Below are 25,261 nucleotides of genomic sequence, written 5' to 3'. Positions count from 1 at the left end.
GGACTTCCAGCTCACACAGCGGCTTTGGGGCGGTGTGTGAGTTTTTCAAAGCAGAAATGTCGCTCATTTAGTCGTGTCCAGACTAAATAAAGGCTGATGTTATTCCGAAATATTTACATGCAGCCAAGATGCAGATTGCAGCATTTCCTCCATGGATTTATGTTCATCCAACAAGGCTAATGTTGTCAGCGCGTGTTAGCCTCTCCTGGGAGCTCCGTTCTTCTTCCACAAAAAAAGCACTGACCACACGGATTAAAAATAAAATCATGAGCGAACAGGCGCTTCATAATATTCATAACATTAATAAAAGCATGTTTGGAAGATCGTCTCGTATATTACTGAGCTGCTGCATAAATGTATACGGTAGCTAGGTTTGTTTACTGTGGGACTCATTTCCTCTTCCGGTATTTTTAACACTACTGCGCATGCCCAAATGATTTATTCCGACCGAAAGTGAGACCATGTGAATGTTTGTTCTAATCGGAAAAAGTTTTTCTGATCCCATGTGCACGGTTGAATTTTAATCCGACCATTGATCCGATGAAGGTATTGTGCCCATGTAACCGTGGCTACTGTAAACTGACAGTCGTGACAGTGACTCCTCACGCAAAGCAAGGGAGATGCACCACAGACGGACCAGTGTAAATTCGGGGTAGTATGAAGGATAGATAAAAATCTGTTTTATTCACATGAAAGATCAAATGTATCCTTTTTAAAAATGCTTAGGATAATACATCCTATTATAAAATACACAAGAAAAATAAAGCATTTCAATCTTCAGGGAAACCTGGGAAATGAGAGAAACAAACTGAATAAAACCCACCTAGGTATAAGTTACAACATATTTTAACATTCAGTAAGTCAACATCAGCAGTCTGGGGAATACCTTATGATAGTTTAAGTTTAAAGTTATGCCTATGCATTAAAACACATTTTCAAAAGAACTTGTGGCAAATCCAAATGTCCTCAAATCCGGAGTAAGAAGGGGATAAACACTATAAAGAGGACCCAGCTGTGAAAGTGCAGTCCCACTGATATGCCATTTCCATCTTGAACTGCATTTGGACCTGGCAGAAGAAAAATGCATTTTATTAAAGATATATATATATATATATATATATATACACACACGCCCCTCTCACCCTTCCGCGGGTGGTTTCTCACACAAGCTCGGGTCCTCTACCAGAGGACTGGGAGCTTGATTGTTTTTATATATATATATATATATATATATATATATATAATTTCCTTTTAAGTTATTAGTGCTGCATGTTAGCTGGTAATAAGAATCAATAAAATGAATAATAGGTGAATAATAGTAGAAGCCTATTGGTTGGTTAATAAACTAGGCCACAAACAATTTGGTATGAAAATTCTGTTTGCGATTTGCATGATGGATTTTGATTTGATTTTACATTAAATGCCCTTCCTGACACAATCCTCCATACTTTCCTGGACTTAAGACAATTACATGAAAGCAATGGATTGTGGCCCTTTGTGAATTTATATGTCATATGACATTAATCTAAAAATCACTTGAAACTGTTGGACCCAAAATAAACAATTGCAAATAGTGCAATGTCCGTTTTAGTTATTCTTCACCTAATAACAGAATCAAAGTCTCAAAAAGTTAATTTTGCCTGATATAGGCTCTGTAAATAATTATCAGAAAAATAAATATATTGTTTTAACTTTTTCTGTCCAACAGCTGAGCAAACAGATGAGAGCTGAAGACCTCTTGTGCTGGACATATTTTACTTTTACAAAAGTGGTTATGAATCTTCTAACACACCAGATATAAACCCCTTTTGTAATTTACACTAAACCTTATTCATATCAATTATATTTGTAACAGTTTTTTGTTGGACCGAATGGGCTTGTTTTTCAGGACTTGGGTTTGGCCCCTTAGCTCCAGTGAAAGGAACTCTGAATGCTTCAGGATACCAAATCATTTTTGAAGAATTCCATGCTCCCAACCTTGTGGGAAAAGGTGAAACACGCGCTTCTGCACGTGTTTCACGTGCAGAAGCGCGTGTTTCACCTTCATGAAACAGAGTGGTTCGGCACAATGTTTTGGGGCGTGTGTCAACTAGCAAAGATCACGTGGTTGATGACGTATGAAGCGCCCAACGGTTCAGATGTCACTGAGGCTACAATTCACACAGACTCACCAAAACCGGACAATAAAAGATTGTAAAAACCTTGTCTGCTGTGATGAGTCTCTATTTCTACTGCCACAATCAGATGGTAGGGTCATAATTTGTCGTCAACAATTTGAAAGCATGTCACCCTGCTTTGTGTTAATTGATTGGGCTGATGGTGGTGGTGTAATGTTGTGGGGCATATTTTTTGGCCCACTTTGGATCCCTTAGGACTAATTAAGCATGGTTCCAATGCCACAGCCCACCTGATTATTGTTGCTGACCATGTCCATCCCTTTATAACAACATTTACCATCTTCTGATGGCTTCTTCCAGCAGGAAAAGGTGCAATGTCTTAAAGCCAGACTCATCTCAGACTGGTTTTTTGAACATGACAATGAATTAATTGGACTCAAATGGCCTCCACAGTCTCCAGATCTCAACCCAATAGTGCACCTTTGGGATGTGGTGTAATGGGAGATTGGCATCATGGATGTTCATCCGACAAATCTGCAGGAACTGTAGGATTCTGTCATGTCAATATGGACCAGGGAGGAATGTTTGCAGAACGTTGTTGATTCTATTCCACCAAGGATTAAGGCAAAAGGGATTCTAATATGGTACTAGTAAGGGGTACCTAATAAAGTGGCTGGTGAGTGTATAGTCCCCATTAAGCCACTTTCTACTTTTGTGGTCACGATATAGTCTCTATAGGCGTAAAGATAAAATCTAGGGGTACAAGGGGGCACTAAGAATTCTTTGATACTCACATTAGAGCATGTTACAATTAAAATGAAGCCAATGCCAGATGGAGGGTCCATTGGATTTGCAAAAAAAAAAGATGAAACATTGTTGATAAAATGCCAAAAAAGCAAGCAACCAAAACATTCAAGTTACACTGATAAACACGGATACAGTATAGGCCTTAAAATTTTCCATATTTTGTGTTAGGTAAATCTTTTATTACCATACATAGGCATTGCTTGGACTTGTAGTGTACTTCTAGTCATCTACTACACTGATTCATCTGGCTATCAATCCTTCTTTCTGAAAGACAGTAATTAATGTTGTAATGTTTTAACCAGACTTTTATTAAACAAAAATAAAAAGAAAACAGTGTTAAATGGGGTACCAATTGCTTAACCCTTGTGCTATCCTAGGCACTTTAACATTGGGAGTTGGGTCATCCAGACCCAGTAGACAGTGCTCTGAACCTTTTTTCTTCGAAGATTTGTGATCTTCACTGGTGTCCATGGATTTCATGAAATCCTCTTTTATCCAGCTTTGTCATGGTAGGGAGAACACGTCACGTCACTCAGGGCTCCAGACTGCGGCTGGGTAGCTCGGTTGGTAAGGTGGGAAGCTACCATGCAGGAAACCAGGGTTCGATTCCCGGAGGGGAATGAGCAATGGTACTGGGGGCAATTACCATATCAATGGCGAGCAGTTAACATCACCCAGTGAGGGTCCTTAGGCAAGACCCTTAACGCTACTGCCTCCCGAGCGCGGTTTCGGCTGCAGCTCACCGCTCCCCAAGGGGATGGGTCAAATGCGGAGAAAGAATTTCCCTTCGTGGGATAAAATACAGTGTATAAAAAAAAAAAAAAAAAAAAGACTGCGACCAACTGGTCGCATTTTGCGACCAAAATTTGAGAGTGTGCGACTGAATTTTACATCCAGTCGCACATGTGCGACCAGTAAATTTGCCTCCCCCACCCTACGTATTTTTTTATACATTAAATGTGGAAGGGGCACGTCAATGAGCAATGAAATAATTTGATACGCGAGCGCACACGCACGCAGGCAGACACACACACTCGCACACATACCCATGAAACGCGAGCACACACTCGCGTGATGCCCGTCTGTGAGGCGGCCACTGCATGTGAGAAGAATAAGTCACTGTAAGTGGCTAAGATATGTGGAGGGGGCGGGGCCTACAGATATTCGCGCGCGCGTAAACATCTGTGGGAAGGAAACGGAGACAAATATCATCACAACCTGATATGTGCGTCTGAGCTATGAGTAAGTGAACTATTGATTCGTTATTCCGACCTGCGGCTGGTGTACCAGTGCCAGAGTGTACAGCAGGGGTCTCAGACTCGCGGCCCGCAGGCTATTTGCGGCCCCCAAGATGATATTTTGCGGCCCCCGCCTTAATATGAAAATTTAATGTTACTGCAGCCCGCCAGTTTTAATGAATGACACTTTTTCATTGTCGTGCACGGAGATGACCAACCAATCACAGTGGGGTAAATGACTGTTGGGGGCGGGATAATGACAGGGCTTGAAAGCAGGACACCTGACAGCCCCCTCCCTCCCCGGACCACATTAAGGAGTTCCTTACTTTCCTTTCTAGAACGTATCTGTTCGCTCGTAATTTTCGAATCAGTCCTCAACTCTTAAAAGTCCCATTCTGATCAGCTTGTGATCAATTATAAAAGTGTTCCCAGGTCTTTTAGGACATAGTTTCTGCAAAACGGCAGGAGTTTATCAAAAACTTGCCTATGAATTTTGGGGTTGGACTGTTGGCGTGGAAGTGAGCCGCTTATTTCCCATGATGCTTTTGTTTACTTTCTCACCCGCTAGCCCACAGCCCCTCACAACCCCAAATTAACATTGAGGGTACAACAAAAGTGGTAAGAATATATTGGAGCTATACACCCGTACAGATTTGTGTAGACTAGAGTATGGTAATTTTACAGCTAAAATGTAATAAAAGGATTATATTTAGCAAAAACTCACAGTTATGTTTCACTCTTTAAAAGAAACTGATTTTTTAAAATTCTGTTCTTGTTTTCCCATTCATCTGTCTACCAGCACTTTTGGAAGTATGACAACATATGTGTTGCATTCTTTTTCCCTTTTCCTCTTTTCACAGCCCCCCGTATCACTCTGCTTTATTGGATTTTTTTAAATTAATTTGAATCACCAAAGATCAGTCCTAAAACTGTTCAAAACTCTAAAGACATAGGAGGTCTATGCCTACCTAACCTTCAGGATTACTATTCCGCAAACATACAGTGGTGGACAAAATTGTTGGTACCCCTAATTTAAAAAAGAAAGTCCACAATGCGCACTGAAATGACTTGAAACGTTCAAAAGTAACAATAAATTAAACTTTATTGAAAATTAAATATTCAAAATCACCCATTACTTTTGAGTTGATGATTAACAGAATTATTTAAAAAAACAAACTAATGAAATAGGGCTGGACTAAAATGATGGTACCTCCATAAAAGACTGAGAACTAATTGCCCAGAAAGCCAAGGAGAGAATTGTCAAGGACATTAGAAACACAAATATAGACAAACATGGTAAAGGTAAAGGCTATAAAACCATCTCTAAGCAGCTTGGAGTTCCTGTGACCACAGTGGCACATATTATTCAGAAGTTTAAGACCCACGGGACAGTAACCAACCTCCCTGGACAATGGAAGAGGAACATTGATGACAAATTGAGGAGACGGATAGTTGGAACTGTATCCAAAGAGCCCAGAACAACCTCCAAAGACATTAAAGGTGAACTCCTAGATCAAGGTACATCAGTGTCAGATCGCACCATTCCTTGTTGTTTGAGCCAGAGTGGACTTCATGGGAGACGACCAAGGAGGACACCGCTGTTGAAAGGAAATCAGAAAAAAGCCAAGGAGGACACCACTGTTGAATGGAAATCAAGAAAAAGCCAAGGAGGACACCACTGTTGAATGGAAATCATGAAAAAGCCAAGGAGGACACCACTGTTGAATGGAAATCATGAAAAAGCCAAGGAGGACACCACTGTTGAATGGAGATCATGAAAAAGCCAAGGAGGACACCACTGTTGAATGGAAATCATGAAAAAGCCAAGGAGGACACCACTGTTGAATGGAAATCATGAAAAAGCCAGACTGGAATTTGCAAAAATGCATGTTGACAAGCCACAAAGCTTCTGGGAAAATGTCCTTTGGACAGATGAGACAAAACTGGAGCTTTTTGGTAAGGCACATCAGCTCACTGTTCGTAAACTCAAAAATGAAGCATCCAACCAAAAGAACACTGTCCCTACTGTGAAACATGGAGGGGGCTCAGTTCTGTTTTGGGGCTGCTTTGCTGCATCTGCCACAGGGGGTCTTGAAGTTGTGCAAGTTAAAATGAAATCCCCAGATTATCAAGACATTCTAGGTAGAAATGTGCTGCCTAGTGTCAGAAAGCTTGGTCTCAGTCGCAGGTCATGGGTCTTCCAACAGGACAAAGATCCAAAACACACAGCCAAAAATCCCCAAGAATGGCTCAGAGAAAAGCGTTGGACTATTCTGAAGTGGCCTTCTATGAGCCCAGATCTGAATCCCATTGAACATCAGTGGAAGGAGCTGAAACATGCCATTTGGAGAAGACACTCGTCAAACCTGAGACAAACCTGAGAATGCTCATTGACAAATACAGAAACCGTTTCATAGCAGTGATTGTTCTCAAAAGGTTGGGCAACAAAATATTAAGTTATGGAGGTACCATCATTTATTTCCAGCCCTATTTCATTAGTTTTTTTTTTTTTAATAATTCTGTTAATCAACAACTCAAAAGTAATGGCTGAATTTGATGATTTAATTTTCAATACATTTTAAATTATTGTTACTTTTGAACATTTCAAGTCATTTCAGTGAGCATTGTGGACTTTCTTTCTTTAACTGAGGGGTAACAACTATTTTGTCCACCACTGTATTTTACTTTATGTCTTAAAACGACTTAAACCTGGTGTGTTAGATGAATCTTGGATAGATATAGAGAACACTCTCTGTGATAAGCTAGATATTTCTAATTTGCCTTTTTTCAATCCCAAAATGAAACAAAACAAGTGCTTCAGAAGTGTAAACATCAGCTCATCTCTAACAGCCTGGTGGGACTTTCTTAAAAAACAACATTTTACAATATTTCCATGCAATCAGGAACAACCCTGACATCTTACTAAACAAAAACGTCATTCACTTTACTTCATGGAAGAACAAAGGGATCCATCAGTTTCAGCATATAATTCAGAATAGAACATTTATACCCCTCCAAACATTTTCCTCAATTTATGGGATTATTAAAAAGACATTTCTAGAATACCAGCAACTCAAAACAACTATAAGTACTAAATACCGCTTGACCCAAATAGACCTAGAACTTCCTCCTCCTACAGTAACACATTTCATTGACCTTAAGAATCCAAAGCTTACCTCCAAAATTTACAAACTGATATCTAACACAGAAGACAAAATTTACTTACCCATGACAAAATGATAGTCTGAGCTATCATTGAATTCTAGTGATCAATTTTGGCTACAGATCTGTTTGAATGCCTTTAATATGACCAAAAGTCCTAATCTGCAACTTATCCAATACAAGATTCTCCACAGAATTCACTACACCGGACAAAGATTATTTAAAATAGGTCTCATTCAGTCTGCTACATGCACGCAGTGCACAGGTAATTACATAGACGACTGTAGACTAGGCATGCCCTCTGCTTCTGTTCACCTGTCCATGACCGGAAGCATGACGGTCTATTTCTAAGACCCCTACCTTGGAAGATTACGTTACTTACATTTGTTTTTAGTTATGTTCAACTGTTAAGTTTTTCTTTCTGTTCAGAATTTAGTGTTCAAAATGAGGAGCAGGGAATACATGTGCAAAAAATTCAAATGTGGAACATTATGTATGACAGAAATGTAAAACTGGCTACACTTAATATCAATGCCTTACATAATCCAGTTAAGAGGTGGAAAACATTATCCACACTAAAACAAGATAAAGCAGAAATATTATTTTTACAAGAAACACATCTCCCAGATGCTGAGCATCTAAAGTTGAATAAAATGGGCTTTAAACACATTATTTACTCTACCCATAGCTCAGGAAGGAGGAGAGGAGTGGCCACCCTGATAGCTGGGGCAGTGAATTACGAACATATATCAGAATACAGAAGACAAAGAAGGCAGGTACATAATGATAACAGGAAAAATCAATAGTATTCTAATAACATTACTAAATGTGTACATTCCCCCTGGTAGCAACTGGTCTTTTTATAGACATATTTTTGAATTAATTTCAGCAAAAAGTCAAGGAACCTTGATATGCGGCGGAGACTTCAATATTGTATTGAATAACTCACTCGATTCCTCAAATGGCAAAGGGAACTATAGAAAGATTGGGAAAATGATGAGACATCTCATGGAGGAAATGGGAATAGTTGATGTATGGAGGGAAAATAATCCAACAAAAAGAGAATATACTCACTACTCACATCCTCATAATGTGTACCCTCGTCTAGATTACATATTTATGTTCAAAAATGACCTACTAAGTTTTCAAGATACATATGGAGAGGTAAAAAACCCAGAATTAAACATAAAACCTTATAATTAAAAACAGATCAAGGTGGCAGAAATCTTCCTTGTCTACAAGATTACTTCTGTGCTGCCCAGCTGAGGCCTCTTATCTGCATGTGTTCTCCAGTTTACACTGCAGGATGGAAAGATCTAGAGCTGAAAACCTTTGAAAAAATACCATTAAAAGCTTTATTAGCTGATATCACTTTACAGGGGGAACTTCCTTTACAGCAGTGGTTCCCAAACTGGGGGGCGCGCCCAATTGGGCGGTTTTGGTTCTAAATTTGCGGGTAAAAATGGCTTTGGGCGGGTATGCATAATTTGGGCGGTTTTAGGGTCGGTTCGGCGGGTTTTTCCCCTTATGAATATATAATAACGGACTACGTTAGGCTGTGTGCCTGTTGGAGTCTTATGTACTGAAGCTCCGTGTACGCACCAGGCAGAGACGATAAGGGGCTCTGTCATTAGAACCTGTTAGAGGTGTGAAACGCCCCTCCTCTTAGAAAGGATGATACCGCGGTCGCGTGTGGGCGGAGCTAGAAATATGGTCTGATCGCTGCATGGAGCGATGTCTGTTTACATCAATGCATGGTAGACACAGACAATGTGGAGAGATCAAGTTTATTATTTTGAAGAGTTCAATTTGGTAATCATGTTTCCATGTGTGAGTTCATAAAATCATCCCAGGGAAAGTCTCTGCTTCAACTTCCGCAGTGAAAGCTGCGTCTTAATCTGACGCCCGTGTTTCCATCTCTGACAGAATCTGAAGCCAAAGCCCCGCCTCTCTACCTGTTCACCTGTTCACATCCTCTGCAGCTGAGAGTTGTTTTCCCCTGTTCTCCTCAGTGTGTCCTACACAGAGAGTGCAAAATACGGTAATCATAGCATCGGGTTGACACGATAGTCGGGCGCTCCAGCACAGCACAAGTATGAAAGAGCCGGACGCAGGCTATATCGAGGATAGAGCGGGTTAAGAAAATTAATGGTCCACTGAAGAAATATTCAATACCTTACTCATTATATATATATATATATATATATATATATATATATATATATATATATATATATATATATATATATATATATATATATATATATATGATACACACAAGCTTGTCACGTGACACACACCCACACACACCCCCCCCCCCCCCCCCTTGGGCGTATTTTGGCTGAGTCTGGCGGTTTTCAGATGACTTTTGGGCTGGAAAACTGTGAATCTATCTGGCAACACTGACGGCTTCCCGGGTTAGCTACAATGCTAGCATAACAGCATGGACAAGTTTGTGACGGCGCTCCCAGCTAAACGCAAACCAGATGATGAATCTTCACCAAATGTAGCAACTTCAAAAGTAAAGACAAGAAAATATGACGAGGCATATCTCGCACTCGGCTTCACCAGCACAACAGTGGGTAAGGAGGAAAGACCTCTAAAAATCTAAAGTCTAAAAATACTAGCTTGCGACAGTCTGAAGCCGAACAAATTAAAACGCCACTTGGAGACAACACATCCCAAGCACAAAGACAAGCCGGTGGAGTTCATCAGAAAAAAACTCACACACTGTCGTGCACAGCAGAGTTGCTTTACTAAAGCAGCATCCCTGCCTGCAAATGCTCAGCTCGCCTCCTACAAAGTTACCTACAGAGTTGCTCAGTGTAAAAAGCCACACACTATAGCCGAGGAATTACCGTAATTTACGGACTACAAGCCGCTACTTTTTTCCTGCGCTTACAGCCTTGCGGCTTGTTCAGTGACGCGGCTAATTTATGGATTTAATTGGCGGCCGCCATGTACGTACTTTCGAACTCAGTGAATAGTTTGTATTCTAGCACAAGGCATTTATATTCAACACACCTCTAAGCAGCCAAACAGCATGGACTTGACTTCAGGTCTTAGACACTTCAGTCATGGTTCAACAAAATGAAACACGCATGCCCGGCCGCATCCCAGAATCCTTTGGGGCCATTAGACCCAACGTGCATGTGATCGCCGCTACAATATGATGAAGCTTTCAAGTTAAAAGCAATCGTTAAAAGCAGCGTAAAAAAGTCCACCGTCACCAACGGGTTTGGAAAAGCCGGTTTGCTGCGTGACGGAGAGAACAGCGCATGGAGTGAATTTTCACTCCATTTACGGTTTCTAAGGAAACCGTAAAAGCGGAATTTTGCTTTGAAAAACTCACAGCCTCCGTGTGAGCTGGAGACATCTTCTCCTGCTGATTGAGCTGCGGGGCCGATGGCAGTCTGATGGCTCCCACACGTAACAACGCACCCGCCCCTCATACACAAAACGTACAGTATTAAGTCCGATTGCTCTGCACAGAAACTATTTGCTCCTTACATCGGCACAATGGGGACGAAGTGCTCCTCCTTGAAGCCGCCCTGGCCAGAGGTGTCGCAGTAGATAGGAAGGGGAGACAAGGAGCGCGCGGGGCGGGGCGCAGAAGCGTCCGCGGAGTGCAGAGGCTTCTGAATTCTGACGCACGCGCCGCACTGAGGCGCGCGCTTTTCAGTCGCCGCTGCTTTATTTTACTGGTGTGTTTTTTAACCAGTCCTGTTACTCCCATAACGCTGCTGCGACACAAGCGGAAGGAGAGCTTTTCCCGTTCACCCCTCCATGCACTGCTGATACTTGCTCATTCTTAAACATGTACAACAGTATGGCGAGCCGAGCATTGGCCCCGCCTTTAGCCCCTAAGACTCATGGGAAATGTGGAATCGCGGATGTAAATTTCCTCATTATAACTGAGGGATGTAATGTTGATTATATGGTTACTGTTTGTAATTTTATGTGTGATACCTAGATTGTCAATAAGTAAAAAAAATGAAATAAAAACACCATAACTGAGGAACTTGTGAACAGAATAGAGGTCCATGCTGTTTGACAGATGTCGATACACTCAAATACGTGAGCCAGAGGCAAAGCTGGCACCTCCCACAATGTGCTAATAAATTGCACTCACTCTGGGATGCTGGCCTTAATCTGTCAGGATGACAATATCGCCTAACACATGCGCGGCTTGTACTTTGACGCGGCTTGTGTATGTATAAAAGCAGTCAAACACGTGTAAATGGGTGGGTGCGGCTTGTAATCGGGTGCGCTTTGTAGTCCGGAATTTACGGTAATACTTCCCTCTGCGATCAACATCGCCTCAACTATGATCGACGAAGCCACTGCCAGCAAGCTAAAGGCCATTCCTCTCTCAAACAATACTATCTCAATGCGTATTTATGATGTGTCAAAAGACATAGAAGAGCAGCTAAATGACAAGGTACGGGACCGACGCTTTGCTCTGCAGATGGATGAGGGGACTGACAGTAATAAAGACTGCTTATTAATAAAATACGTCAGATTCATTGATGCCGATGATTTGACGGAGGATTTGCTTTTCTGCAAACAAATGACGAGCAGAGCCACTGCAGACGAACTGTTTAAAATAATTGACACTTACTTGAGAGAGGCCGATCTGAAATGGGAGGACTGTGTGGGGATCTGCACAGACGGGGCTCAGGCCATGGCTGGGAGAAGAGGGGGGCTGCAAGCGCTCATCAAGCGCGTCTCCCCTAACGTGCAGTGGATACACTGTATGATACACCGAGAGGCGCTGGCGTCTAAACAGCTGAGTCCCGACCTGCACGATGTTATGACGGATGTCATCACTACAGTGAACTACATTAAAACACGACCTGTCAAAGCACGTATTTTCTCTGCACTGTGTGAGGAAATGGGCTCCGACCACACAGCTGTTCTGTTTCACAGCGAGTCCCGATGGCTGTCACGTGTGAAGGTATTATCCAGGGTCTTGAACTGCGGGGTGAGATCCGAATCTTTTTGGAGGAGGAGGAAAATAAACTTGCCCACAAGTTTAACAACAACAACAAGTCACTCATGAAACTTGCGTACCTCAGTGACATGTTTCAAAAACTCAATGAGCTAAATCTGCAGATGCAGGGCAGCAACAGACACCGTCCACATGTGGCAGATAAAATCACATCATTCACAAGAAAGCTTGAGATGTGGGAGCAGCGAGTTACAGAGGGAAATATAGACTCATTTGAGAACCTGAAGTCATTCATTGAGGGCAACAAGCTGCAGAACACAGTGATCCCATGCATGAAAGCTCACATCTCTCCCCTCCAAAAGCATTTCCAGAGGGACTTCCCAGTGCAGGATCCTACACAAAATGACTGGATCCGAGACCCCTTCAGTGCAACACCACCTGCCGAATTCAGCACTACAGAGAATGAACAGTTCATTGATGTAACCTCTGATTCAACAATGAGGCTGGAGTTTAAGTCTAAGACACTAGCTGCATTTTGGATTGGAGTGAAGAAAGATTTCCCACTGCTAGGTAAAAGAGCTCTGGCCACACTCCATCCATTTGCCACGTCTTACCTATGTGAGATAGGTTTTTCTGCTGCAGATTAAAGCTGGACATTAAAAATGAACTAAGAATAGCAGTCTCACAGCTGCAGCCCCGATTTGAGAAGATCTGCAGCATGAAACAAGCCCACACCAGTCACTGAAAAGATGTTGACATTAGAGGTGCAGTTTTTGCAGAGTTAAATGTTCAGGGTTTTGTAATTTTCTTCAGAGAGCTGGTAAAGTGTAAAAGGCCACTTCCATGCAGAAATGGAGTTTATCAGAAGATGTGTTGAAAGCCATGAACACCATTATATGGTAAAATGTTATGATACATGATGCAGTGTCACTTTTAATAATTGTAAAGGTGATTTGTCTTTTTTTTTTTTTCAGGAAGAAGTTGCCATTTTGTATGACTTACAATGTTAAGTAAAGTCCAGTGGATTTTAGAAACAAAGGATTTGTATGTTTTTGTCAGTGTGGAGGGGCTCGAAAATATTCTTATCTTCAGAAAGGGCATCTAATCGACATCATGTGTCCATCCGGTGGGAAAAAACTACCCAAATGGTTTGTTTACAACCTGCAAGGGATGATGGGACCACGACACAACTAGCAGTGGGAAAGTCATTTAATAGAGATTTAAACCGCGATGCTCAATGGAATGAATTGATGTCATCAGATGCATAATACATATCTATAGCTGTGAGCTTTGAAATGGCAATGATTAAGATATGTAAAGATATGTCGGTGCCCGGTGGGTAATGACTTATAAGCTTAAAAGCCGTTCACATTAGAATAAATGACAACTTTTGAGATGGTGACTGTTTTAAAGTTTTCTAACAAATAATGTACTCACCATACAGAAAAAAAGTTGTGTTTGAATTTCCAATTTTGTTGATGGCGACACAGGTGTAGTTCCCATAATCACCTTCAGAGACATTAAAAAATGTCAGCTGTGACAGGGATCCAGTATTGATAATATTTAAGTCATCCAGTCCAGTAAAGATCCTTTATTAAAAGAGAAAAACAACAACAACAAAAAAACAGTGAAGAACTGAACATGTGAGCTACCATATTGCTGAAATGTAATCAGTTCACAGCAAATCCTTACTCCCTTGTAAACACTGATTAAAACTGATCAGTACGAAAATAAAGACGGTCTGGTGTTTTTATTTATTGGAATTTAACATGCAAATGTAAAACCCTTTACCGTCTGTCATTTTTGTACCACTCAAAGTCTGCCTCGGGCACTGCATCTGCTTCACACTCCAGAACTCCATACTGGCCAGGAGCCACTCCAACATCCCTGCCCTCTGTCACAGCTGGAGCATCTGCAGCAGGAAGCAGCAGACACAATAATTCTAAATTAGAACTATATAGCTGCACAATATACATTATTTATATCAGACGGAAAATGCAATTGGATTGATTTTTTACATTTAAGCTGTAGTCCATTACATATAAATAGAAATTACAGAATCCTTTTGTAGATCTTCAAATACGTACAGTTTACAATGATGTCCAAAGTTTGCAGATCTGTGTCAATGTTGTTGACCGCTGTGCATTCATAGGTCCCAGCTCTCTGTCTGGAAATGGACGGGATTTCAAGAAACTCATCATCCGACACCAGGTCAACTGTAAAAGATTACATGAGCCAAATCAGAGATTGTGGGAAAGGTCATTTGGAATCAATCTAAAGATGTAACAGCTGTGTTCTCATTCGGGTTATTTTTTCACGTACTATGTGACATTTGTTCCATGCTGAATGAGAGAAAAATTAAAGTTTTGTTTTTTCATGGCTAATTGAAGCACCAAATAGCTTTAGCAAAGTTCTGTTCTTGAGCACTAGCAAGTCCAGAGGATATGCCACTTCATTGGAATTATTTTTTAAAGTCATGTTCATTAGTAGTCAAGTCATTTGTCCGAAGTGCCATGTACTTCTGACATGCATGTCTAATTCTGTGAAGCCTATACCCATACTAGATATGAAACTGAGACATGAAAATACAGTATGAACTTGGAAAAATGCCAGATGTTCTTTGGTTTTGTTTTAATTATGTCACATTCTGGACAGAGCCACTCCAGTGACAGAACAAAAGGCATATGTGACTTTAAATCTCCCCCCAAGACGCTCTAAAGTAACCATAATAAATTGCACGTGGTTTCACTTTGCTGGTTTATGTGCACTGCTGAGTTACTCCTGGGAAGCCTATTTACAAGGAACATTCTCACTGACACACTGATGACTTGATGGGAGTATCAGGAGGGTTTGTTCAGGCTTGCAGCTTTCCCTCTGCTCATTTTGTTCTTGAATTTCTTTAAGACACAATACTAAGGCAGAAAGTCCAATGTCTGGAAAGAATCATCAATATTTGGAAGAGAATTAATCTAGATGAGATGGTGTCAAAGGCTGCCTTAATCCTATACAGAAAGGCACGTGGACTGCGGCCCAGCACTGAAGAATCAATCCACTCGGGAAAGAGCAGGTGATTACAAAATCGTGTTGTGCAGAGTTTCAGTTTGTTAGTGATCTATGAATGTAACTGTGTCAACACTTTGAAAAAATAAAATGCTGCTCTTTTCTAATTTGATCTAATTTCTTTTTTTTTCTACACTAGGTGATGAATCAACAGCAGTGTGTGGACAGATAATAAGCGCAGCAGTGAGGAAGACTCATTACAACTTACTAGTGCTGAAGCTTAAGGTGGGAAGCCAGCAGCTTCCCCTATATGTTGAAAGGCAGTTTGAGAGGAAGGGATGTCAAAGTCCAGCTAAAGCTATTCCTGCACATGGAGTCCGCATCGATGCTGACCAGTGGTGGTAAATGAGTGGCAATGGTGCAAATTTTCACAATGAGAGGGACCATTGATATTATAAAGGTCAGGTTGTGTTTGTGGCCTTTGGTGCTGCACAAATCAGTCATCTGGTGGACTTGGAAGCTCAGTTTGTTTTAATTCTGTTCCACAGCTTCAACACACACTTCTTCGTCTTACTGAACAGTTCCTTTTTAAAGCCCATGGCCGCCCCCTTGTGGTCGCCAACAAAATAACAGTTCTAACACATAACATCTCCTCCCCACTTAGAGCAGGTAGTTAAAGAGTAGCTTAAACTTATTTTCAACAATAAACATAACTGCAACCCTTTTTCTTAACTGTAAGACCGCTAGACACAATATCTTGCAGGTGGTTTAGTTTTTCTCAGTGGATAACATTTTATATACTCTTTTAAAGGAGTGACATCAGCCTGAGGAAACTCAGGTGCATCAACCAGCCCTGTCTTTGTGGATCCTTGATTTTTATCCTGTCCTTGATCAGTTGCTACCATGTGATCGGGAGTACCCACAGTGTGACTTGAGGGTAACTCCAGCTGACTAGACGATGATTTCACAGCAGAGTCTTGCCCCTCCTGATTCACTGGTTCTGAATGTGACGGCATCTGATCAGCGGGACGTCTCCACAATCCTTGTTCTCCAACTTTCACTTGGTACGACACAGGCCCGGTTTGCTCCTGAACTACCCCACCTGTCCACTTTTCCTCCCCCCTGCGGTAGTCATGAACTAAAACTGGTTCACCCACCACAAACTGTCTCTCTCTGGAGTGACCTAGACGACGTAACAGTTGAGAATCTTGAGACACTCTCACATTTGGCTTAATGAGATCCAGCCGAGAGCGCAACCTACGCTTTAGAAACAGCATTGCAGGAGCCTCCTTAGTTGTGACATGGGGAGTGTTGCGATAAGTCAACAGAAAGGTGTCCAATCTCCGTTGAACCGAAGCCATCCCTCTCAGCGATTTTAATACATGTTTAAATGTCTGAACAAAACGCTCTGCCAAGCCATTGGTGGCAGGTTGATAAGGTGCTGAGCGAATGTGCTTGACGGAGTTGGACCTCATAACCTTGTCGAACTCCTCCGATCAAAACTGTGGTCCATTGTCACTGACCAGGATTTGGGGAATGCCATGCTAAAAAGACTCCTCAGAACTTGAATGGTTTTTCCGGCAGTGGTTCTGTCCATTATTTGTACTTCAGGCCATTTGGAATGAGCATCCACCACAACCAGATACATGTGCCCTTCAAATGGACCAGCAAAGTCCACATGAATCCTTTCCCACGGACTTGACGGCCAAACCCAAGGATGGAGAGGGGCTAAGCGTGGTTCTCTTTGTAGCTGCTGACAGGAAGGACACGATTTCACTTGAGACTCGATCTGGGCGTCAATGTTAGGCCACCACACATAACTTTGTGCTAAACTTTTCATTTTTACCACACCCGGGTGAGCGGAATGTAGCTCCTGTAACACACACGGACGAAACTGGTGCGGTACTACAACCCGACTACCCCATATCAGGCATCCCTATTGTATTGTGAGCTCATCTCTGCGCAGCAGAAAAGGTGCTAACTCCTCAGCATCTTTAGCAGCAGGAAAACATCCTGTCGCAACCATCTCCATCACTCTTGACAGAACAGGGTCAGACAAAGTCTCCCATCTGATCTCATCACTGCTAATTGGCAAAGTTTCTAACTGCGACGCATAGAACACCTGCACCGTGTCTGTCTTTGTTTCCTCTGAATGAGCGAGTGGCAACCTTGAGAGGCCATCTGCGTTAGCATGAGCCTCTCCTTTGCGGTACTCGATGGTGTAATGATGAGCTGACAACAACAAAGCCCAAGTTGCATTCTAGCAGCAGCCATTGATGGAATACTTTTTAGAGGGCTCAGAATAGAAGTCAGAGGCCGGTGGTCTGTAAGCAGAGTGAACTTGTTACCATACAGATAATGATGGAACCTACGGAACCAAAAACTATCCCCAGAGCCTCTCACTCAAGCTGTGCATAATTTTGCTCTGCCTTGCTCAGAGTTCTAGAAGCAAAAGCTATAGGTTTTTCCTCACCATTCGGCATCACCCTGAAATAGTACCGCCCCCACCCCATAAGGGGAAGCATCACAAGCTAAACGAAGCGGCAGTTCAGCATTGTAGTGGGTTAACACATCCTGTGACACCAGCAATGCCTTCGCTTTACCAAATGCCGACTCACAAGCTTTTGACCAAGTCCATTTTTGACCATTCTTTTTTTCTTTTTTTTTTTTTTTTCTTTTTAACTTTTCCTGTCCAACAGCTAGGCAAACAGATGAGAGCTGAGGGCCTCTTGTGTTGGACATATTTTATTTTAACAAGAGGGGTTATTCATCTTCAGACAAACCAAAGGTATGTCTGAATAAACCCCTTTTGTAATTGAGGCCAAACTTTATTAATTTCAATCATGTTTGAAAATCTTTGGTGTTGGACCGGACGGAAAAGGAAAGAGGGGAAGAAGACAGAGGGACGTTAGAGAGAGGGGGGGTAGGAGGGTGATAATCGGAGGGGAAAGGGGGTAAGACCATGAAGCAGCATAGAGCAGACAGGCTTACTGGTTGTTTATCGTTACGGTACGGTTCAAATGTAGTACAAAAAGGGCTGGCCCTGTTCACACACACTCAAATATTATCAACACACCTGCTAGCCACAAAAATGTCCACATGTCAACATGCACACAAAACAGTGTTCACGAACGCATACCTATGCCTTTAAACCAACTAGTGTGAAATCTTTCATTCATTCAATCATGCAAACTATTAGTGCAAAGGTGAGCTAACACCTGTGCTCAGGTGAGTGTTTATGTTCTTCTAAAATGGATGGTGGAATGTGAAAAGAAGGAGGAGGAGCGCCCAGCCACCCCCACACCCAGACCCCGCCGCAGCAGCAGCGGCAGCCAGAACCCCCCCCAACGCCACACGGGAACAGGCAGGGAACAACCGCCCCCCGGGCGACCAAGACCGCCACCCAGGCCAGGGCCAGCAGGACCGCCGCGAGGCCCCCAGAGCCAGAGAGCAGGGAGGCGCGGAGGGAAAAAGTGCCGCCCCAGCCCAGCCAGGAAAGCAGCCCCCCCGCCAATGCAGGGCCCCACCGGAGAAGGACGCCCACAGCCCCAGACGAGCACCCCACCACCACCCAGGAGTTCCGGGCATCCCCCCGCCCCGACCCCAGGTACGAGCCAGGACCCCCCAAGGGAGACCCGCACCGCACTCCAGGCAGCCACCCACCCGGCCCACGGTTGGTCCAGGTAGGAGCAAGGCAGGGGCCCGCCGCCCCCGCCCAGGAGGGGGGAACCCCGGGGAAAAAAGGGCGGCCCACAAAGGGTGTTATAAATATGGCCCGACCAGGCTCGGCCATGTTGGAAGTTTGGCGGGGCCCAGCGCCCAGGGGCAAGGACCAGGACCCACCCCCCAGGGACACGAACACCCCCGGCTCAGGTGTAATATGAACCCCCCCACCGCGCGGAGAGAGCACCGCCGGGCCCAGGGAGCCGGCACCCAAGGGACACGGCCGCCATCGCCAAGGGGCCCACACCCCCCACCAGGGAAGGGGTAGGGGACAGATGGACCCAGGTCCCACCTTCCTTGTAAAATGTGTGTGCGTGTATGGGTGCTTGAGAGGGTGTTTGTGTGCATGTGTGTGTGTTTATGTTTGAATGTATATATTGAAGGGGGAGGGGTGTGTGTACTAAGGGGGGTGCAGTTAAAATTGGCGAGTAGGGCACTAAGGGGACATCTCCTGATTACTCACAGTGATGTCCCCTCACCCTCCACACCAAGGGGCCCTAAATGTCTAAGGTGCGGTTAAAATTGGCGGGTAGGGTGCCAGGAGGACATCTGCTGCTTGCTTGCAGTGATGTCCAAGCACCCCCCCTACCAAGGACCCTACATGTCTAAGGTGCAAATAAAACCGAAAGAGGGGGGGCCCACTCCATACGGCAACCATAGGAGGGGGGCCACTCCCAAGTAGCCCCCCCCAAGGCGCATCGCAGGCTAGACCCCCCACCCCCTCACCCTAATATGAGGTTATATAAGGAAGGGGGTAAGTTGGGGACAGCTGGTAGACTGTCCCCCGGTGGTCAAACAGCCGTCCCCCAGCCCACCCCCAGCAAAGGGGCCAGGGCCACCCAGCCCAGGGGCCCACCCCCGGAGGCGCCGACACCCTAGGCCCGGCACCACCCACCCCACACAGAGAGAGAGGAGCCAGAAAGCGTCACCCCCCCCCGGAGCAAGCCCGGCCCTAGAAGAGCTCTGGTCAGGCCTCGACGGGACCGAGGAGGCCAACCGGCCGAGGCAACCACTCATTGCCTCAGCGGAGACCCCGACCCGTTAGCCCCCCCGACCCGTACTAATAATGGGCCCCCCCTCCCCCCCAGAACGCCCCCCCACAGGACAGGGCCGACAAGCCCCCCACCCCACCCCACCCCAGACCACCCCAGATTTTTGACCATTCTGAAGCAAAGCATTCAAAGGTTTTAGGACTGGCGAGGTCAGGTATGAAACATCCATAATAATTTATCATTCCCAAGAAAGAACGAAGCTGCCCCACATTGCTGGGTGATGGCGTCTCCACAATATCACGCACTTTTTCAGGTGATTTGTGAAGCCCTGCAGCATTAATAATGTGGCCCAGGTACTCCACCGAGTCCTGGAAAAACAAACACCTGTCCTGCTTAACATGCAAACCATACTCTCCTAACTTTCTCAACACTGCATCCAATGCTCCCAGATGAGTCGCTTCATCTGGTCCACTGACCAAAATGTCATCCAAGTAACAGTGGGTAAATGGTAACGCCAAGAGCACCTGATCCATCGCTTTCTGAAATAACGCGGGTGCATAAGTGATTCCAAATGGCAAACGATTGAAACATAACAACCATTTTTCAGTTGAGATGGTTAGCAACTTCTTTGACTCTTCCTCAACTTCCATCTGCAGGTATGCATTTGACAAGTCCAATTTGCTCAAGCGTTGGCTTCCAGCCAAGGATGCCAACAAATCCTCAATGCGTGGAATTGGGTATTTGTCTACGCAGAGAACTGAGTTGATGGTTACTTTAAAGTCCCCGCACAGCCTCACAGTGCCATCCTTCTTGCTGACTGGGACCACTGGCATGGCCCAGTTACTGTGATCGACAGGAGAAATGACACCCAGACTAACTAAGCGTTTAAGTTCAGCTTCCACCTTTGGTCGAAGAGCATACGGCACCTTACGTGGGGGATGAAATTTGGGCACACAATCATCCTTTAGCGTCACCGTCGCTTTAATTCCCTTTAACGTGCCCAACTTGGTAGAGAAAACCACAGCATGTCTCTTTAATACACTTTGTAAGCTGTCTTTCTCACCTTGTTCTACCATCAACACAGACTTTAAGTCTTTCCAGTTCAGTCTAATGGCTCTGAGCCACTCTCTACCAAAAAGTGGTGGAGCATCAACCTTCACAACATACAATGGCAGGGTTGTCGACTGATTATTTAGCCTTACTTTCACTATAATGACGCCCTCCGGCGTAAGCGGCTCTCCCGTGTAAGTTTTCAGGATTACATAAGTGGACTGTAGTGGCACTTTTTTCAGTTTGGTTTCATACAGTCCCACAGGGATCAAAGACACTGCAGCCCCTGTGTCCAGCTCCATTTCCATTTCTTACCCATTTACTGTAGGCAACACTGTGATCCAACTGTATTTCTGATCACTGGTAACAGAGTTCAGTGCCAATTCTTCATCAGTTTGAATTTCAACTTCTTCGCTTTCACCCTCATTTGCATCAACTCAATACACCCTCTTCTTATCACGAACTTTGTACTTGGTTGATTTACTTTTAAAGACTTGTTTATTCTCTCTTTGTTTCTTTGCAACTTTTGAGAACCCCTTTACTCTTACACATCCTACTAATTTGACCCTTATTTCCACATTGGTGACAGTCACGATCCTTGTACCAACAGTCATCCTCTGTGTGGTTTGTTTTATCACATCTTCTATACTTCCTGGTGGGTTTCTGGGAAATTACAGCATTCACTTTCAATGACCCGCTTAACTCCTGTGCATCCCGTGCCACCGTCTCAGCTGCCACCGCCAAGTTGACTGCCTTCTGGAAAGTGAGGTTTTTTTCAATCAGCAGGCGCTTCTCCACTCACACCGCCCCTGCAGCACAATCTACACCAGCTCCGCTTCCATCTGTTTTTCCAACAAACCCGCCCATACCTGTGAGAAAGACCCACATCCCGGAGCCCAAACCATATTCCGGAGACCTGGGTAAGTGCAGGGGTTTCTTGCTTAAGTGTTCTTTAACTTTTGAGCAGAAACATCTCTCTTACGCTGGTGACCAAGCAAAGGTGTCATATGTTGTTGGTCTCCTGGATGGCAAGACATTGCAGTGGGCAGAGGCCTCTATCGACCGACATGGTTTTGGGCAGCTCTCCTATTCTGACTTTATAGAGAACTTAAAACCTGCAATCTGACAATCAGGCTGGACAACACGCGGCAGGATCGAGCGAGGCAACGAGGACCTAGTCCACGTTTGTTAACCTCGTCATGTCGGCCTTCTCACCCGCTCCATGCTGCAAGCCCTCCACCTGAGGAACCTATGCAACTGGGTCGAGCCCGCCTCTCCACTGAGGAACTCCTGGACATCTTGTCATTTCCTGTCCGAAGGGGCCAAAAGACAGCGGCCATCACTAGCAATGGAGGAATTGACAACCACGACCACCCCAACTAGCATCACCCACAGAAAGACCCTGCTCTCAGCTACGTTGTGCATCAATCAGTCATCCTATCCAGTTCTAGCATTGGTGGACTCGGGAGCAGAGGCTAACTTCCTTGACCAGACCTTGACATCCCAGATCAGTCTTCCTCTAGAGAACCTCCCTTCCCCCACTGTGGCACGGGCTTTAGATGGCTGGGAGCTACACCGAATAACTCAACGCTCAGCCCCAATTAAGCTTTACCTCTGGTAATCACCACGAACAGCTCCAATTTCATAGTTGCCCCTCCAGAAAAACCCAGTGGTCTTTGGACATCCTTGGTTGTTCTCACACAATCCTCATGAGGATTGGAGGACGGGTACCCCCCTGAACTGGAGTGACACATGTCACACATTCTGTCTTCTCTCTGTGGTGCCTTCAGGTCCTTCTATTACCTCCGCACCTGACCCACCTGACCTGTCCACCATCCCAAAAAGTCTATCATGACCTTAAGGAGGTTTTCTGCAAGGATCATGCCCTTGTCCTTCCACCACACCGTCCTTATGATTGTGCTAACGACCTGCTCCCAGGGGCCCCTCTACCAACCAGCTGTCTGTATAACCTGTCTAGACCACAAATGGAAACCATGGAAAACTACATTACAACTTCTCTAGCTGCAAGAATCATCAGACCCTCTAACCAGTTCTTATTTCAGAGAACTGGTTATTTTGTGTATGTGGAAAATGTTCCACATCTTTGAGTTCATACCACAAAAAATGGGAGCAATGACAAAAGTGTTGCTTTTATATTTTTGGTCAATGTAGATGGCATCCTCATCTTCTCCCCCTCAGTCACTGAGCACATCCAACAAGTATGACAAGTGTTACGGAGACTATTGGAAAACCGGTTATTTGTGAAAGCTGAGAAGTGCCAGTTTCACACCACCTCCATATCCTTCCTCGGTTACAAGCAGGTCAAAGCTGACCCTGAAAAGATATGTGCTGTAGCAGACATCATTACCCCCATCACTGTAAAACAACTACAACATTTTCTGGGGTTCGCCAATTTCTACCGCAGGTTCATCCGAAAGTAGAGTCAGATAGCTGCTCCCCTGACAAGTTTAACCTCTCCATCTGTCTCTTTCCACTGGTCGGGGGAGGCAGCTAAGGCCTTCTCCACGCTGAAAGAGAGGTTCAAAGCACAATATTTATAATTATTTATCGCCCCCCACGGCCCGTATTCAGAATTTTAACTAGGTTTTCAGACTTTCTGTAAACTATTGTTTTAGATTCTGATCAAATTATAATAATAAAGGATTTTAATATTCATGTTGATGACCCCAGTGACTGTCTAGGAAATGCTTTTGCAGCTTTATTAGATGATGTTGGTTTCACCCAAAGTGTGAATGAACCCACTCACTGTCATAAGCACACCCTGGACCTTGTTTTCATCCATGGTATAGAGACCAGCCAGCCGAGTGTCCTTCCTTATAACCCCATCATTTCTGATCACTTTCTAACGACCTTCCAGTTGACATTACAACATGTTACTGCTCCAATGAATAAGAAACAACTTAGAAGAAGCTTATCTGATCATTCTGTGTCTGAGTTTAAACCCGAAGTTCAACCAGTACTTAGTAATGTTGTTAGCAAATACTCTGAGACCAGCTCCCATAGCATAAGTCCTTGTATAAATGACCACTTTGTTAAGGAGATTAGAGTATGACATCGGGGTCAGAGGATCTGCCCTCCAGTGGTTGGAATCCTATTTATCTGATAGGTACCAGTTTGTTAATGTAAATGGACATTCCTCTCAGTGCACTCGAGTTGGCTACAGAGTCCCACAGGGCTCAGTTTTAGGACCCATCCTGTTTATGCTTTACATGCTACCCCTAGAAAACATAGTCAGGAAGCACAGCATTAATTTTCACTGTCATGCAGGTGATACGCAGTTGTATTTATCCATGAAACCTGACCAGAATGACAATATAGAGAAATTGAACGCCTGCATCAGAGACACCAAGACCTGGATGACAATTAATTACCTCCTCCAGAACCCATAAAACAACGAGGTCATTATACTAGGTCGTAAAATCCTCAGAGATGCTCTGTCTGATCGGATAGTCTCCCTGGATAGCATAAGTATAGCCCCCAATTCCACAGATACAAAACCTTTGGGTTTTATTTGACCAGGATTTATCATTTAAGGCTCACATATATCAGGCGTGTAGAACTGCCTTTTTTCACCTGCGAAATATAGCTAAGATCAGAAATATACTTTCTAAGGGTAATGCTTAAAAACTCATCCATGCATTTGTTACGTCGAGGCTGGATTACTGTAACTCCTTGTTAGCAGCGTGTCCTAAGAATTCCTTAAGAAGTCTCCAGCTTGTTCAGAATGGAGCAGGAACTAGCAGAAGAGAACACATCACTCCTGTGTTAGTCAAGTTCAAGATCCTCCTGTTAACCTATAAGGCCTTACATGAAATGGCCCCATCCTATATTAAGGACCTCATAGTCCCTTACCACCCAAACAGAACACTTCACTCACTAAATGCAGGACTGCTTGTGGTTCCTAGAATTAGTAAAAGTACGGTTGGAGGTAGAGCGTTTAGCCACCAAGCCCCTGTTTTATGGAATAAACTCCCAGCTCATGTAAGAGAGGCCGACACAGTTTTTACATTCAAAATTAGACTTAAAACATTCCTCTTTGGACAGGCTTATTATCAGACTAGTTAGTATTCAGAGATTATTTAACTTAATGTTAATGTGTTTACATTAAACTTAATAACAAAAACACTTTGTTTTTAGTAGGCTGCTAGAAGTTGAAGCTGGGGTAACTAAGGTGCCTTGGGATTCTGTCCTCTTTTCTCA

At 43.9% G+C, this 25,261-nt stretch overlaps 1 protein-coding gene across 2 annotated transcripts in view; it reads right to left on the bottom strand.

Moving 5' to 3' along the window:
* Positions 1-284: 284 nt before the first annotated feature.
* Positions 285-25,261, bottom strand: part of LOC101164539 (opioid-binding protein/cell adhesion molecule-like) — a 134,165-nt gene continuing 109,188 nt past the window's right edge. For both annotated transcript variants that reach the window (XM_011473260.3, XM_011473259.3), the window contains 4 exons: positions 14,363-14,491; positions 14,067-14,187; positions 13,713-13,864; positions 285-1,055 (listed from right to left, as the gene is read on the bottom strand). In XM_011473260.3, coding sequence (XP_011471562.1) covers positions 967-1,055; positions 13,713-13,864; positions 14,067-14,187; positions 14,363-14,491 — 491 coding nt within the window. In that variant the 3' untranslated portion in view covers positions 285-966. The remainder of the gene's footprint in view (positions 1,056-13,712; positions 13,865-14,066; positions 14,188-14,362; positions 14,492-25,261) is intronic.

This window comes from Oryzias latipes, chromosome 14 (genome assembly GCF_002234675.1).
Source record: "Oryzias latipes chromosome 14, ASM223467v1".
Taxonomy (NCBI): domain Eukaryota; kingdom Metazoa; phylum Chordata; class Actinopteri; order Beloniformes; family Adrianichthyidae; genus Oryzias; species Oryzias latipes.
The sequence above is the reverse complement of the archived record's forward strand: the minus strand, read 5'-3'. Positions and strand labels throughout refer to the sequence as shown.